This window comes from Saccopteryx leptura, chromosome 1, assembly GCF_036850995.1.
Source record: "Saccopteryx leptura isolate mSacLep1 chromosome 1, mSacLep1_pri_phased_curated, whole genome shotgun sequence".
In the NCBI taxonomy this organism is placed as follows: Eukaryota; Metazoa; Chordata; class Mammalia; order Chiroptera; family Emballonuridae; genus Saccopteryx; species Saccopteryx leptura.
In genome coordinates, this window is record NC_089503.1 from 373,818,776 (window position 1) to 373,831,107 (window position 12,332).

Sequence of the window (12,332 nt, forward strand, 5' to 3'; positions counted from 1 at the left end):
TACCCCAAATCACCCATCATTTCTTCCCGGGATGTCTTCTGCACTGGTCCTGGTTGACTTTAGTCTTTAGCCCATTTGATGATTACCTTGGCATTCTTCCAAGCAGAGCCTTCTAATTTTAGAGTCAAAACGCTGGGAGAACAAACCACAGATGTGCGTTGAAATATGCACAGTATGAGTACAGAGCCTTTTCTGAGAGTTATAATAAGAAAGGTCTGTAACCTGAAAATGTTGTTTGAGAACTTGGCATATTTTCTTTTCTTTTTCTTTGTCTAGTCCAAGAATACAACCTTATTTTTCCCACATTACATTGGGTTTTGAGAAACTGAAAATAGTCTATCAAAACATTTGTTCTCTGAGTGTAGCCTACTTCTCTCAGATAGGCCATAATAGATTTTTAAATGTTATTTTCAATGCAAAAAAGGGTGATTTTTTCTATCTTATATAACACAAAACATTTTTTTTGGACTGTATAATTCAATTACTCTAATAAGAAATCTTAATAAAATCTCCCTTTTTTTTTTTTTTTTCTAAAAGGAGGTCAGAAACTTCACGTAATATTACTAGAGTCGAAACTTTTTCAGGGCCTTGCTGTTCCTCTGTTGTCTGCCTAGAACATCACCTATTCATCTCCCCATGTTGAAGTTGGACCATTTGTTAATTCAGTATGCATTTACTGAATTCTGCTGATACAAGGAACTAAGTATATTTGTAGCTTTAGGGAAAGGTATTCCTAGAACATTTTGCTTTACCTGTAGTTGGATATGAGCCATCCCTGCTTTTAACTATCAGAGTATTTTACATCTTACAGAATAGTTTTCTTGCCCGTGTGGTGGGCCAGTTAGCTCTGAGCTTGTCTCTTATCTCCTACTAGACTGAGTATGTTGCAGACACGCCTTCATTGTGGTAACCCTGGAAGAGCCTAGCTCAGCTCCTGGTCCTGACCTGTGCTCTTTAATGGAGTGTAGAGACACACCTCTGGGGGTTAGTAGAACCAGAGTGCAGACACCTGGTTCCCAGACCCCACTAACCAAAGACATCTGCTTCTGACTCCCCAGGAGTTGCAGGGGTACTGGCAGAGAGGGTTTCCCAGAATTGGCTCGCTTTGAGAACCAGTCTCGTCCAGAATCTCGGAGAGACGGAGAACCCTACATTCCGTTCTCACCCACTCATCCCCAGTGCAGCTGGGAAGCAAATATGAAGGCTGACCTAAGTAAACTGACAATGTTGCTGACTTTTATTAAGCAAAGACTGCCAAAACCAGATTGAAAGCTGAGTTGTTTTAATTTTCAAAATGAAAACATTTCACTTGAAATGCCACCTTTAACTAAACTGTCTCACTTAACTGAAGGCCCTGACCGTATTTCGGGTCATAAACTGATTGGGCCCGGTCCTTCTTCAGTTGCCTTCACTCTAAATGTCAAACTACACGTGTTCCATTAGACGCATTTGATGCACCTGTGCTTAGAGACGTTGTCATACTGGATGAAATTTATGTGCCTCAGCACCCCTTTCCTAATAGCTTTTTGGAGGAACTTCTGAAATGTATGATTAAAAAAACAAAGCAAAAACAGAATGAACCAGCAAAAATGAGATAGAAGTAGTACACCAGGGGCTTCCCAGATCTCATACTTTGTACCTTGTACAATACCGTTTCCATAAGTGGAATGAGAATTTGGACAAGAAAGAATGAAACAAGTGAAAATTAAACACCTTCTTGACAGGGGCTACCTTAAGTCATTTGATAGGTGCGTAGGACTGTGAGAACTGAAGTTGGATACTAATTCATCACCATGCAGTAATCAATATTGGCTTAGTTTTTTTATGTTAGACATTTATCTTGGTAAGAAGAAAAAAAAAAGGCAATAAATTACTAAATTTAGTAAGCAAAGAGTAATAGCAATATTACCCTTAGCTGTCAGAGATAGTGTCTAACCTGTGTTTATGAGCATACCTAAAATCCTTTTCTGGCCTAAGTCCTCTTTCTTTTTTAATTCTTTTTACAGGTAAAGATAAAATTAAAGTATCTGAGGATGACTTGAAGAAACTCCCTCTAATTAAATGGTGTATTTTGGAAACCATTCGTTTAAGAGCCCCGGGTGCCATTACTAGAAAAGTCCTGAAACCAGTTAAAATTTTGGTGAGCTTTGATTTGTTTTCAAATAATCCTTCTAGGAAGAAAAGATACTTATTTCACCCAGCTATTATTAGATAATTCCTTAGGTTCCAGTAAGCACTAAATGATCATGGAATAGGTTACTTATAAGAGTTGTATAGCAACATTTTGTTAATGTAAGTATTTGTTCACTGGTGAAGATTTTAGCTGTAATATAATCTTTTAATAATTATTTTGAATATATGCTTCTGTATCATAATTAGTATAATCCTATTTCAACCAAGCAAGCAGAATAGATATTATCTTCTCTGCTGAATCAGCCAAGTATTCCTGAGCAGCTGCCATAGGTTGAGGAATTCATGTGTGGAAGACAGGTTACAACCACAGGTTGTATTTGTAACTGCAGGTTACAAATATAGAAACAGATAGCAGTAATCTCATGGATAATATCAACTGGTGTTAGCAATCGGCAGTTGAGTTAAGGAGAGAGAGACCCTTACCGTGAAAGGTATGTGTACACAGCAGAATCTCAGTTCAGTGTTTGCTGAGTCAGTCAGGCAGAACAAAATATTTTTTTCAGAATGATTTGACTTAGAGCCTGAAAGATCACATTAGTTTTTAAAAACAATTTTTTTTATTGATTGATTTTAGAGAGAGAGAGAGAGAGAGAGAAATAATTGTTCCACTTATTTATGCATTCATTAGTTGATTCTTATATCTGCCCTGCCAAGGGATTGAAGCCACAACCTTGGCGTATTGGAAAGATGCTCTAACCGACTGAGGTACCCAGCCAGGGCAAGATGGCGTAAAGTCAGACATCCGCTCTTGTTGGCTTTTTTTTTTTTTTTTGTATTTTTCTGAAGCTGGAAATGGGGAGAGACAGTCAGACAGACTCCCGCATGCGCCCGACCAGGATCCACCCGGCACACCCACCAGGGGGCGACGCTCTGCCCACCAGGGGGCGATGCTCTGCCCCTCCGGGGCGTCGCTCTGTTGCGACCAGAGCCACTCTAGTGCCTGGGGCAGAGGCCAAGGAGCCATCCCCAGCGCCCAGGCCATCTTTGCTCCAGTGGAGCCTCGCTGCGGGAGGGGAAGAGAGAGACAGAGAGGAAGGAGAGGGGGAGGGGTGGAGAAGCAGATGGGCGCTTCTGTGTGCCCTGGCCGGGAATCGAACCCGGGACTTCTGCACGCCAGGCCGACGCTCTACCACTGAGCCAACCGGCCAGGGCTTGTTGGCTTTTTTAATGCCCAGCCTGTATTCAAACCAGGAAAGTTTTATAGTAGTAGAACACGAAAGAGACAAAAAAAATCGCTGAATTCAGAGGAGACGTTGTTTGTTCAACTGATCTTACATAAATGATAGCATTTAGTCTTAGTGGGATTTTTAACAGTTTTTGCTTTTAAATCAAACTCTTAATTACTTTAAACTGAGTATAAAAGTATATGCTTTGAGAGGAAATAGTCAAACAACTTGGTACAATTAAGTAGAGCAATTTGTTTATTACTCAAATATTACTATAATTTTTACTGAAATTTTATTTATATTTTGATGTTATAAATATTTATAAATATGTAAATAAAACATGAATATTTATATTATACAGGGTGGTTAAAAGTAGGTTTACAGTTATAATTATGGGAAACATGAGTTTATTTTTGTATTATGTATTATTGTTTTTTTTTTATAAATAACTGTAATCCTATTTTTTCTCACTCCTGTGTTATTTGTATTATAGTCTCATTTATACTCTGGCCAGTAATTACTTGAATTACAAAATCATTATTTATCTGTCAGTAGGTATCTTGATTGTTATTTTAAGTATACAGATTCTCTACATGTTTTGTTAGATTTATACCTAAAAATTTCAGTTATTTTGGAGCTTTTGTAAATGGTATAATGTATTTTTAAAGTTTTCATTCTCAATCATATATTACTTGTTTGTGGAAATACAGTTGGTTTTTGTGTATTGACTTTGTATCTGCAACTTTGCTAAACTCACTTACTGGCCCCAGGAGAGTTTTTGTGGATTCACTGGGAGTTTCTATGAAGATAATATTTCAGTTTCTTCCTTTTTTATCTGTTATGCCTTTATTCCCTTCTTCTTGCATTATCGCACCGGCTCTAACTTCCAGCACTGTGGTGACAAATCGTCCTGACAGCAGATATTCTTGCCTTGTGTTTGATCTGAATGAGAAAACATTTCATCTTTCACTGTTAAGTATAATGTTAGCTGTTGGTTTTGAGAGATGCTCCTTATCATGGTGAGGAAACTTCCCTCTGTTCTGATTTGCTGAGAAGGTTATCTTGAATGGGTATTGGATTTTGCTAGTGCTTTTTCTCTACCAACTGCTGTAATCACATGCTCTGCCTTCACCTGTTGATGTGGTGGGTTACACTGGCTGAGTTTTGAGTGTTGAACCGGCCTCACGCCTGGAATAAATCTCATTGGATCATGGTGTATAATGTTTTCTGTACATTGTTAGATTTATTTTGCTGATATTTTGTTGAGGATTTTTTGCATCTAAGTTTATGAGAGAAATTGGTCTGTAGTTCTCTTGACTTTCTGTTTTGTACTCTCTTGTCTGGTTTACATACTATGACAGTCTCTTAAAAGGTGTTTTATGCTGGTCTTGTCCCCTCATCATAAACACTCAGATTTCTTTCTCTCCTCTTCCCTCCTTCCTCCTCCATTTTTCTTCTTCCTTCCTGCCACTTGTGTTTCCTTATGAAACAGTAAAGAAAAAGCCGGCTGTATAGCTCCCTACTTTTCCTCCATAGTGTTGTTCTTTTTCTTTCCTTCGCTCTCCCTGGGCTCATTCTTCAGGCCTTTGACCCTGTGCTTGCTCTCGCTCTCCTTCAAGTTTCCACGACATCTCTATGCACCATGCCCGGGACCGAACCCGGAAGAGAAAAGCCCACAAGCATCTTCATATATAAATCCTTGTAAACTTCTACCCCTCACTTTTGCATATTTTCTCTCTGGTATGAGTTTTGGTGTGGTTTCCATGGTTTCAATACATCCCCTCTGTGTGTCCGTAACCAGTTGCCCTTCCTGCCGCGGACACGGCAGCCTGGACCCTTCTCTTCAGATCTCCACCTAGCTGTGCTGGTTCATTAGCTAAATATCTGAGATCAGCACAGGACAATTTTATAATAAGAAATTTTTAACTTGTTACACAAATAGACACAAACCAGACACTTTTAATCTCTCACCACTTTCCCACCAATGTCACGCTCTTCTTCTGAAATTGTGTTCCTTCTGGCTCCAGCTCTCTTGACCTTCGGTAGTCTTAGGATAGTCTTAGGCTGCTTGTTCATCTTTATTGTGTTAATTATACTGATACCCCAGTACTTCCTTCAACTAAAAACTGCTTTGTCCTCCTGGTTCTGTAATCATCACCTTTCTTTCCCTTCAGCTTTCACTGTATAAGCCCCTGGAGCCTAACTTCTGTAACCCCTCATCTCCCTTTCAGCAGAAGGAGCTCCCCATGGGGTAGATGTTAGTGTCCTGCTTAGTTCATTTTATCTTTCATTTTAGGATCCTTGAAGATGACTCAGTTGATTTCCTCCTTTCTTATACTTTTATTGTACCATAAGGTACTGACACAAATGTGTTTGTTTTTCAACATAAAATTTCTTGTCTCTTGACCAGCAACTCACTTGTCTGCTGGTCAAGTTCAACCTTGGTAGGGATGCGGTCACTCTGTCTTCTACCCCTTCCCATCTCGAACCCGTTTCTAGCCTTAAGTGAGTAGCTCTTGGGAGAACTTGTAACCTCATATACTTGTCAGGATTGTTGGGGCAGTTAGCTTCACATAGTTTTTCAAAATTAATTTTAGGGCCTAGCCAGTTAGCTCAGTCAGTTAAGAGCATCATCCCAAAATGACAGGGTTTGCAGGTTCGATTCCTGGTCAGGGCACACACAGGAAGCAACCAATGAACACACGACTGAGTCGAACCACAAATGAAAGCTTTCCTTCCCCCTCCCCCCTCTCTAAAAATCAATCAAATAATAATAATAATAATAAGCCCTGGCCAGTTCGCTTGGTTGGTTGGAGCGTTGTCCCGGAGCACAGAGGTTGCTGGTTCGATTCCCCAGACAGGGCACATATGGGAGTAGCTCAATGTTCCTGCCTTTCTCCCTCTACCTCTCACTCTCAAAAATAATAATAATTTTACTATTTCAACAACTTTACCAAAAGAAACATCCATGTTCCAACACATGCCCATTCATACTCATATATACACAACCCCTACAAGCCCATAACTGTACTGTAACAACTACTCATCATTCTTTTTGTATGATAGCAGTAGAGAAATATGTCTGCTCATAGTGTAAATATATCACTTAAAGAAGTTTTTAACATTGCTTTTTACTTTTCATGCATCTAGAGATTTTTCATATTTATTTCAGTTGTCACATAATAGTCCGTTGAGATAATAGTTTAAACATTTAATTATTTCCTGGCTCTCAGAATTTAGATTGTTTTCCTTTGTGGTTATTTTAATGTGGTAATTATTTACATCTTTGTGCAGAGTACATTTTCTCTTTTTTAACGATCATCCTTGAATTATGTTTTACTGGTGGGTTATTGGTCCAAGGGTATAAACACAGTTATAATCCACAACATGCAATCCTCTTACAAAGCTGAACTCTTTTATAATGACCAACATCTATGGGATCCCCCTAATTATTTTTTAATTAGAAATAATGGATATCCAAAATAAATCAAGCAATTATTTTTAAAAATTAATAGTCTCGTGTGTCCACTTCCTAACACTCACACTTTCTCCCCAGAGGGCCTGAGGCTCCTGTCCACTCAGAGTCCTCCCAGGCCCTCACGGCTGGTGATCCTGTCCACTCAGAGTCCTCCCAGGCCCTCACGGCTGGTGATCCTGTCCACTCAGAGTCCTCCCAGGCCCTCACGGCTGGTGATCCTGTCCACTCAGAGTCCTCCCAGGCCTTCACGGCTGGTGATCCTGTCCACTCAGAGTCCTCCCAGGCCTTCACGGCTGGTGATCCTGTCCACTCAGAGTCCTCCCAGGCCCTCACGGCTGGTGATCCTGTCCACTCAGAGTCCTCCCAGGCCCTCACGGCTGGTGATCCTGTCCACTCAGAGTCCTCCCAGGCCCTCACGGCTGGTGATCCTGTCCACTCAGAGTCCTCCCAGGCCCTCACGGCTGGTGATCCTGTCCACTCAGAGTCCTCCCAGGCCCTCACGGCTGGTGATGGCCATCTTGGTGGGGGGCGCGACCCCAGAAACCTGTGCTGGCCCGCCATCTTCCAGGAATGTCCCACGCTTCCTTTCATTATTTTTCACAATATCTTTTTTTCATATTCGTGAAAGGTACAGTGTTTTCTGCACTTACTGTTTCTTTTATAAACATAGCCTTTCCTCGTAGGAGATCCAGCTAATCACTGCGAATTTCTCCGTGTCGCTGAGACCTTAACTTTATAAATAATAGCTTGCACAGAGTTTTCTTTCTATTATGTAACTCATACCTGATAATTAGACAAAAGGAGGCCGTAAAAAGGAGCTGAAAGAAGAAATTAAAAATTGCTTAAAATTTCACAAGTCAGAGATAATTACTGTGAATACTTTGATATTATTATAATTTCAGATTTTTTTCCTATAGTGTTTGCATTTTAAAAATTCAATTGGGGTCATACTATGCTAATTTTTTTATAACCTCCTTTTATTTTACTTAATACTAGATCACAGCCTGACTGGTGGTGGCATAGTGGATAGAGTGTTGACCTGGGATGCTGAGGTTTCAAGTTTGAAACCCTAAGGTCGCCAGTTTGAGTGGGGGCTCATCCAGCGTGAGTGTGGGCTCAGTAGCTTGAGCTTAGGGTCACCAGCTTGAGCATGGGATCATCATCATGATCCTCTGGTCGCTGGCTTGGGTCCACCGGTTGCTGGCTTGAAACCCAAGGTCACTAGCTTGAGCACGGGGTCACTGGCTCGGCTAGCGCCCCTCACTCAAGACACGTATGAGAAGCAATCAATGAACAACTAAAGTGCCACAGCTATGAATTGATGCTTCTCATATCTCTTTTGCAAATAATAATAATAATAGTAATACATCACAAATAATTTTCTATATCAGTAAAGGACATCTACAGCATTTTGAATTGTAGCATCATAATCTAATATATGGACAGAGTTCCCAATTCTTGACTATGTATGTGGCTTCCATTTTTTCACTATCATAAACAGCGCAAAGATGAACATCCTTATAGCTAAACCTTTATGCACGTTAGTAGTTATTTTTAGTAGAAGCAACTTGACTATTTAAAGCTTTATGTGTTTTCCAAATATATTTTGGTGTAATGTCTTTGCTAAACGTACTAATGTGTCCTAGGAATTTGGATCATAGGAAACTATATTTTGTCTGGGATCATCTGTGTTGAGTAGTGGCCCAAGCTCATTCATATTTTCTCTCCCCTCGGACAGCTGGTCCAGGGTTCTCGGTTTCTCACTATGAATACTAGAAGTATTCCCCCACTGCTCTGCCCCAGTGCCATCTGGACAGGGTATCATTGCTTATTTTTGCTCCTGTAGTCATTTCTCTCTTTTCTGGGATAAATCAAAATGAACAAACACTATCTGCTTTCTTTGACTCCATTTCTGCTTTTTCTTCATTATGCCACCTTCTGAAGACTCTTAAACTTCTACCTGTACTCTGTCTTCAGGGTTTTGTATTTTCAGCAGAAAGTTAATCTGCAAGAATGCCAAAGAAAGAATAAACAAGGAAGTGTTGGGAAATATGAATAAAGAATATTTTTTCAAAGTACTTAAACATGTTACAGAGCTACAATAATTAAAATGGCGTGTTACTGGTGTTAGACGAGATGTTCAGATCAACAGAACAGATTGGATAGATTAGAACGGGTCGGGAACCTATGGCTTGCGAGCCAGATGTGGCTCTTTTGATGGCTGCATCTGACTCGCAGACAGATCTTTAATAAAAAAAATAATAACGTTAAAAATATAAAACATTCTCATGTATTACAATCCATTCATTTCCTACTGCTCATGTTCATGGTTGCAGGTGGCTAGAGCCAATCACAGCTGTCCTCTGGGACAACACCAAATTTTTATTGGATAATGCGTAATGTACACGGGTTGCTGTATGGCTCTCATGAAATTACATTTTAAAATATGTGGCGTTCATGGCTCTGTCAACCAAAAAGGTTCCCGAACCCTGGATTAGAAAGAGACAAAATCCCTTGTACGTAAGAATTTAACAAAATAAATGAATCATTATAAGTTAGTGAAGAGGGTAGAGACTACTGTATGGCTTGGAATGACTAGCTACAACTGGGTACTTTTTTTTAATATAGTGGTTCTCAAACTTTTGGTCTTGGAATCCCTTTATGCTTTTTTAAGTATTAAAGATTCCAAAGAGCGTTTGTCTATGTGAGTTATAGCTATCCATATTAACTGTATTAGAAACCGAAGGATACTTTGTTAAAGTATTTATTTAGTATTTCATTTAAAAAGAATAAGAAACCTATTACATGTTAAATTAATAGTGTGGTTTTGAGAAATAGTTTCTAAAACAAAAAGTGGTAGAAGAATAGCATCACTTTTATGTTTTTGCAAATCTAATGTCTTGCTTAATAGAAGATATCTGAATTCCTGTGGATGTGTCTGCAGTCAGCCTATTGTGAAATATTGTTTTCATTGATGGAAATGAAGAACATTGAGCCTCACCCTGACAGGTAGCCAAAAAAGGAAAGAGTATTTGAATAGTCTTTTTAGATATCTGTGGCTATTCTTTGTTATGCCACAACTCAACAGTGATACTTTCTTTTTTTTTTTTTGTATTTTTCTGAAGCTGGAAACGGGGAGAGACAGACAGACTCCCGCATGCGACCGGGATCCACCCGGCACGCCCACGAGGGGCGAAGCTCTGCCCCTCCGGGGCGTCGCTCTGCCGCGACCAGAGCCACTCTAGCGCCTGGGGCAGAGGCCAAGGAGCCATCCCCAGCGCCCCAGCCATCTTTGCTCCAATGGAGCCTTGGCTGCGGGAGGGGAAGAGAGAGACAGAGAGGAAGGGGAGGGGTGGAGAAGCAAATGAGTGCTTCTCCTATGTGCCCTGGCCGGGAATCAAACCTGGGTCCCCTGCACGCCAGGCTGACGCTCTACTGCTGAGCCAACCGGCCAGGGCCTCAACAGTGATACTTAAAAGTTTGTTGCAACTGAAAATACATCAGTGAATTTTTGTTCTAAGTTAAATTAAAATCCATTAATTACTTTGAGTATTTTACTGAGAAGTGATATTTGACCTGGCAGACTCTCTGAAAATGTATTGGGCTCTCCTGGAAATATCTAAAACCACCTAAGAGAGCCACTGTGGGAGAGAGAAGAGGGCTGCCCAAGTTTAAGATTAATCAGTGAAACCACAAACAGATGAACAGTTTTGGATGTACCACATCAAAAACTAATGGCTTAGTTTATAAAATACAACCTAAATTAAATGCAAATCGAAAATTAAGAAAAAAATGTCAGTATATGTGTAACACAGGGGAAATAATTTTAATATTTAAAGAATTCACAGACTAATAAGTGAAGCACTAAGGTTGCATAAATTAATGTAGATAGGATATGAGCCAAAAAACTTATAGAAGAAAAATAGCATGGAAAATGCTCAACAAAGACATCAAATTTTTAGTGGTAATCAAAGGCAGACTATTAAAAGATTATCAGATCAGCAGATAAGAAGGCAGTGAAATTGACATTCATGTTGTAGTTAGAAACATTTTGCTACAAAATTTGAGGAAGTAGTTAAGCAACATAAATTAATGGCCTTAAAAATATCCATGCCCTATGGCATCTGAACATCCATGTTAAAAGGTTTTATATGAAAGAAGGTTCTATAGATGGCATTCACACACAAAAAAAACCCCCAAAAAACAGTAGATGTGATTAGATTAATTATGGTTTAATCTACCCCATGAAAGATTAAACAGGCTTGGGAGAGAAAATTATTCACAATGACTATACAATATCAAGAAAGAAACAGTCTTTAACTTTTAAAGTACTTTTTTTTTTTTTTTTAAGCCACTAACAGCAACCAAGCTCCAGGCCAGGAGCGAGGAGGAAACTGCTTTGGACCTCCTGTGGATGCTTTGCCTTTTATAGGGCTTCTTTCTCTACAAGATTCTGCATTCCTTGCACCCACTTGGCTCTCAGAATTATGCTTGAGGTATAGAAGAGAGTCCTTCTCATTCATCTTCAAGAAAGCCCATCTCCAGACGAGCACACGAAGCTCACTTGGCCTCTCAGTGTCTGTTGAGGGGCTGGCCAGGTTCAATTCTGTCTACCTGAGAGCTGCAGTTATTGCAACAAGTCTTGACTTTTCTTTGTTAGTGGTCTGTGTTCCAGTCCTATGACTGTTTTGTTTCCCTCTTAATCTTTCTCTTCATCTGTCATGTAAACAATGGCAGGGACTGTTCAGACTGGGCATAAGGACGTCTGTTCACCCAGAGGGCTCCTTTGATACAACGAGCTCTCATGTCCCTTTGTGCTATTTGCCAGGCTGGCATTTGCTGCTGCACCAGACGTGCCTTTCTGGTCTCCGCCCTGTTGCTAATGTTAATGCTGTTGTTGAGGCCTGTTTGAAGTCTTTCTCTACTAACCTGCTCCGTAGGCTGCAGCGGTCAGCGGCCTCCAAATCATGGTCATAGGTCACCTGCCACTAAAGAGGACTGTGGGGTGGGAAGGGAAGGGCAGCAGTGGCCCCCACTAGAGGCCTGTCCCGTGGCTGCCTCCTGCCCCGCCCCCAAACATATCCAACCCTCCCCCCTCCCCAGCTGATTGCAGGCCAGCCGGGACCTCTCCAGCCTCCATCCTGGCAGAGGGAGGGGGAACGCACAGGATTGGGATCTCGCAGCTCTCTGCGAGTTAGAAATGGCTGAGAGGGCACCAGCCAGCCTTGTCCTCTGGCCAGCTCTGCATCTCACTCTCCAGCTGCCCTGGCATCGAAATGACCAAACCCAAGGAATACTCAGCTCCCCTGGGAGCCAGCGGAGGTTCTCGGGGTGAGAAGGTGATGACCTTCCCCCACACCGCACTCCCTGATACAACACAATGACATGGTTTTATTTATTTATTTATTTATTTATTTATTTATTTATTTATTTATTTATTTAGTATTTTTCTGAAGCTGGAAACGGGGAGAGACAGTCAGACAGACTCCTGCATG

The 12,332-nt window shown here is 40.7% G+C and overlaps 1 protein-coding gene across 2 annotated transcripts in view; it reads left to right on the forward strand.

The window, feature by feature from the left end:
- CYP39A1 (cytochrome P450 family 39 subfamily A member 1) overlaps positions 1–12,332 on the forward strand; it is an 80,582-nt gene that overhangs the window by 43,959 nt on the left and 24,291 nt on the right. For both annotated transcript variants that reach the window (XM_066359266.1, XM_066359267.1), the window contains one exon: positions 2,007–2,140. In XM_066359266.1, the coding sequence (XP_066215363.1) occupies positions 2,007–2,140 (134 nt within the window). The remainder of the gene's footprint in view (positions 1–2,006; positions 2,141–12,332) is intronic.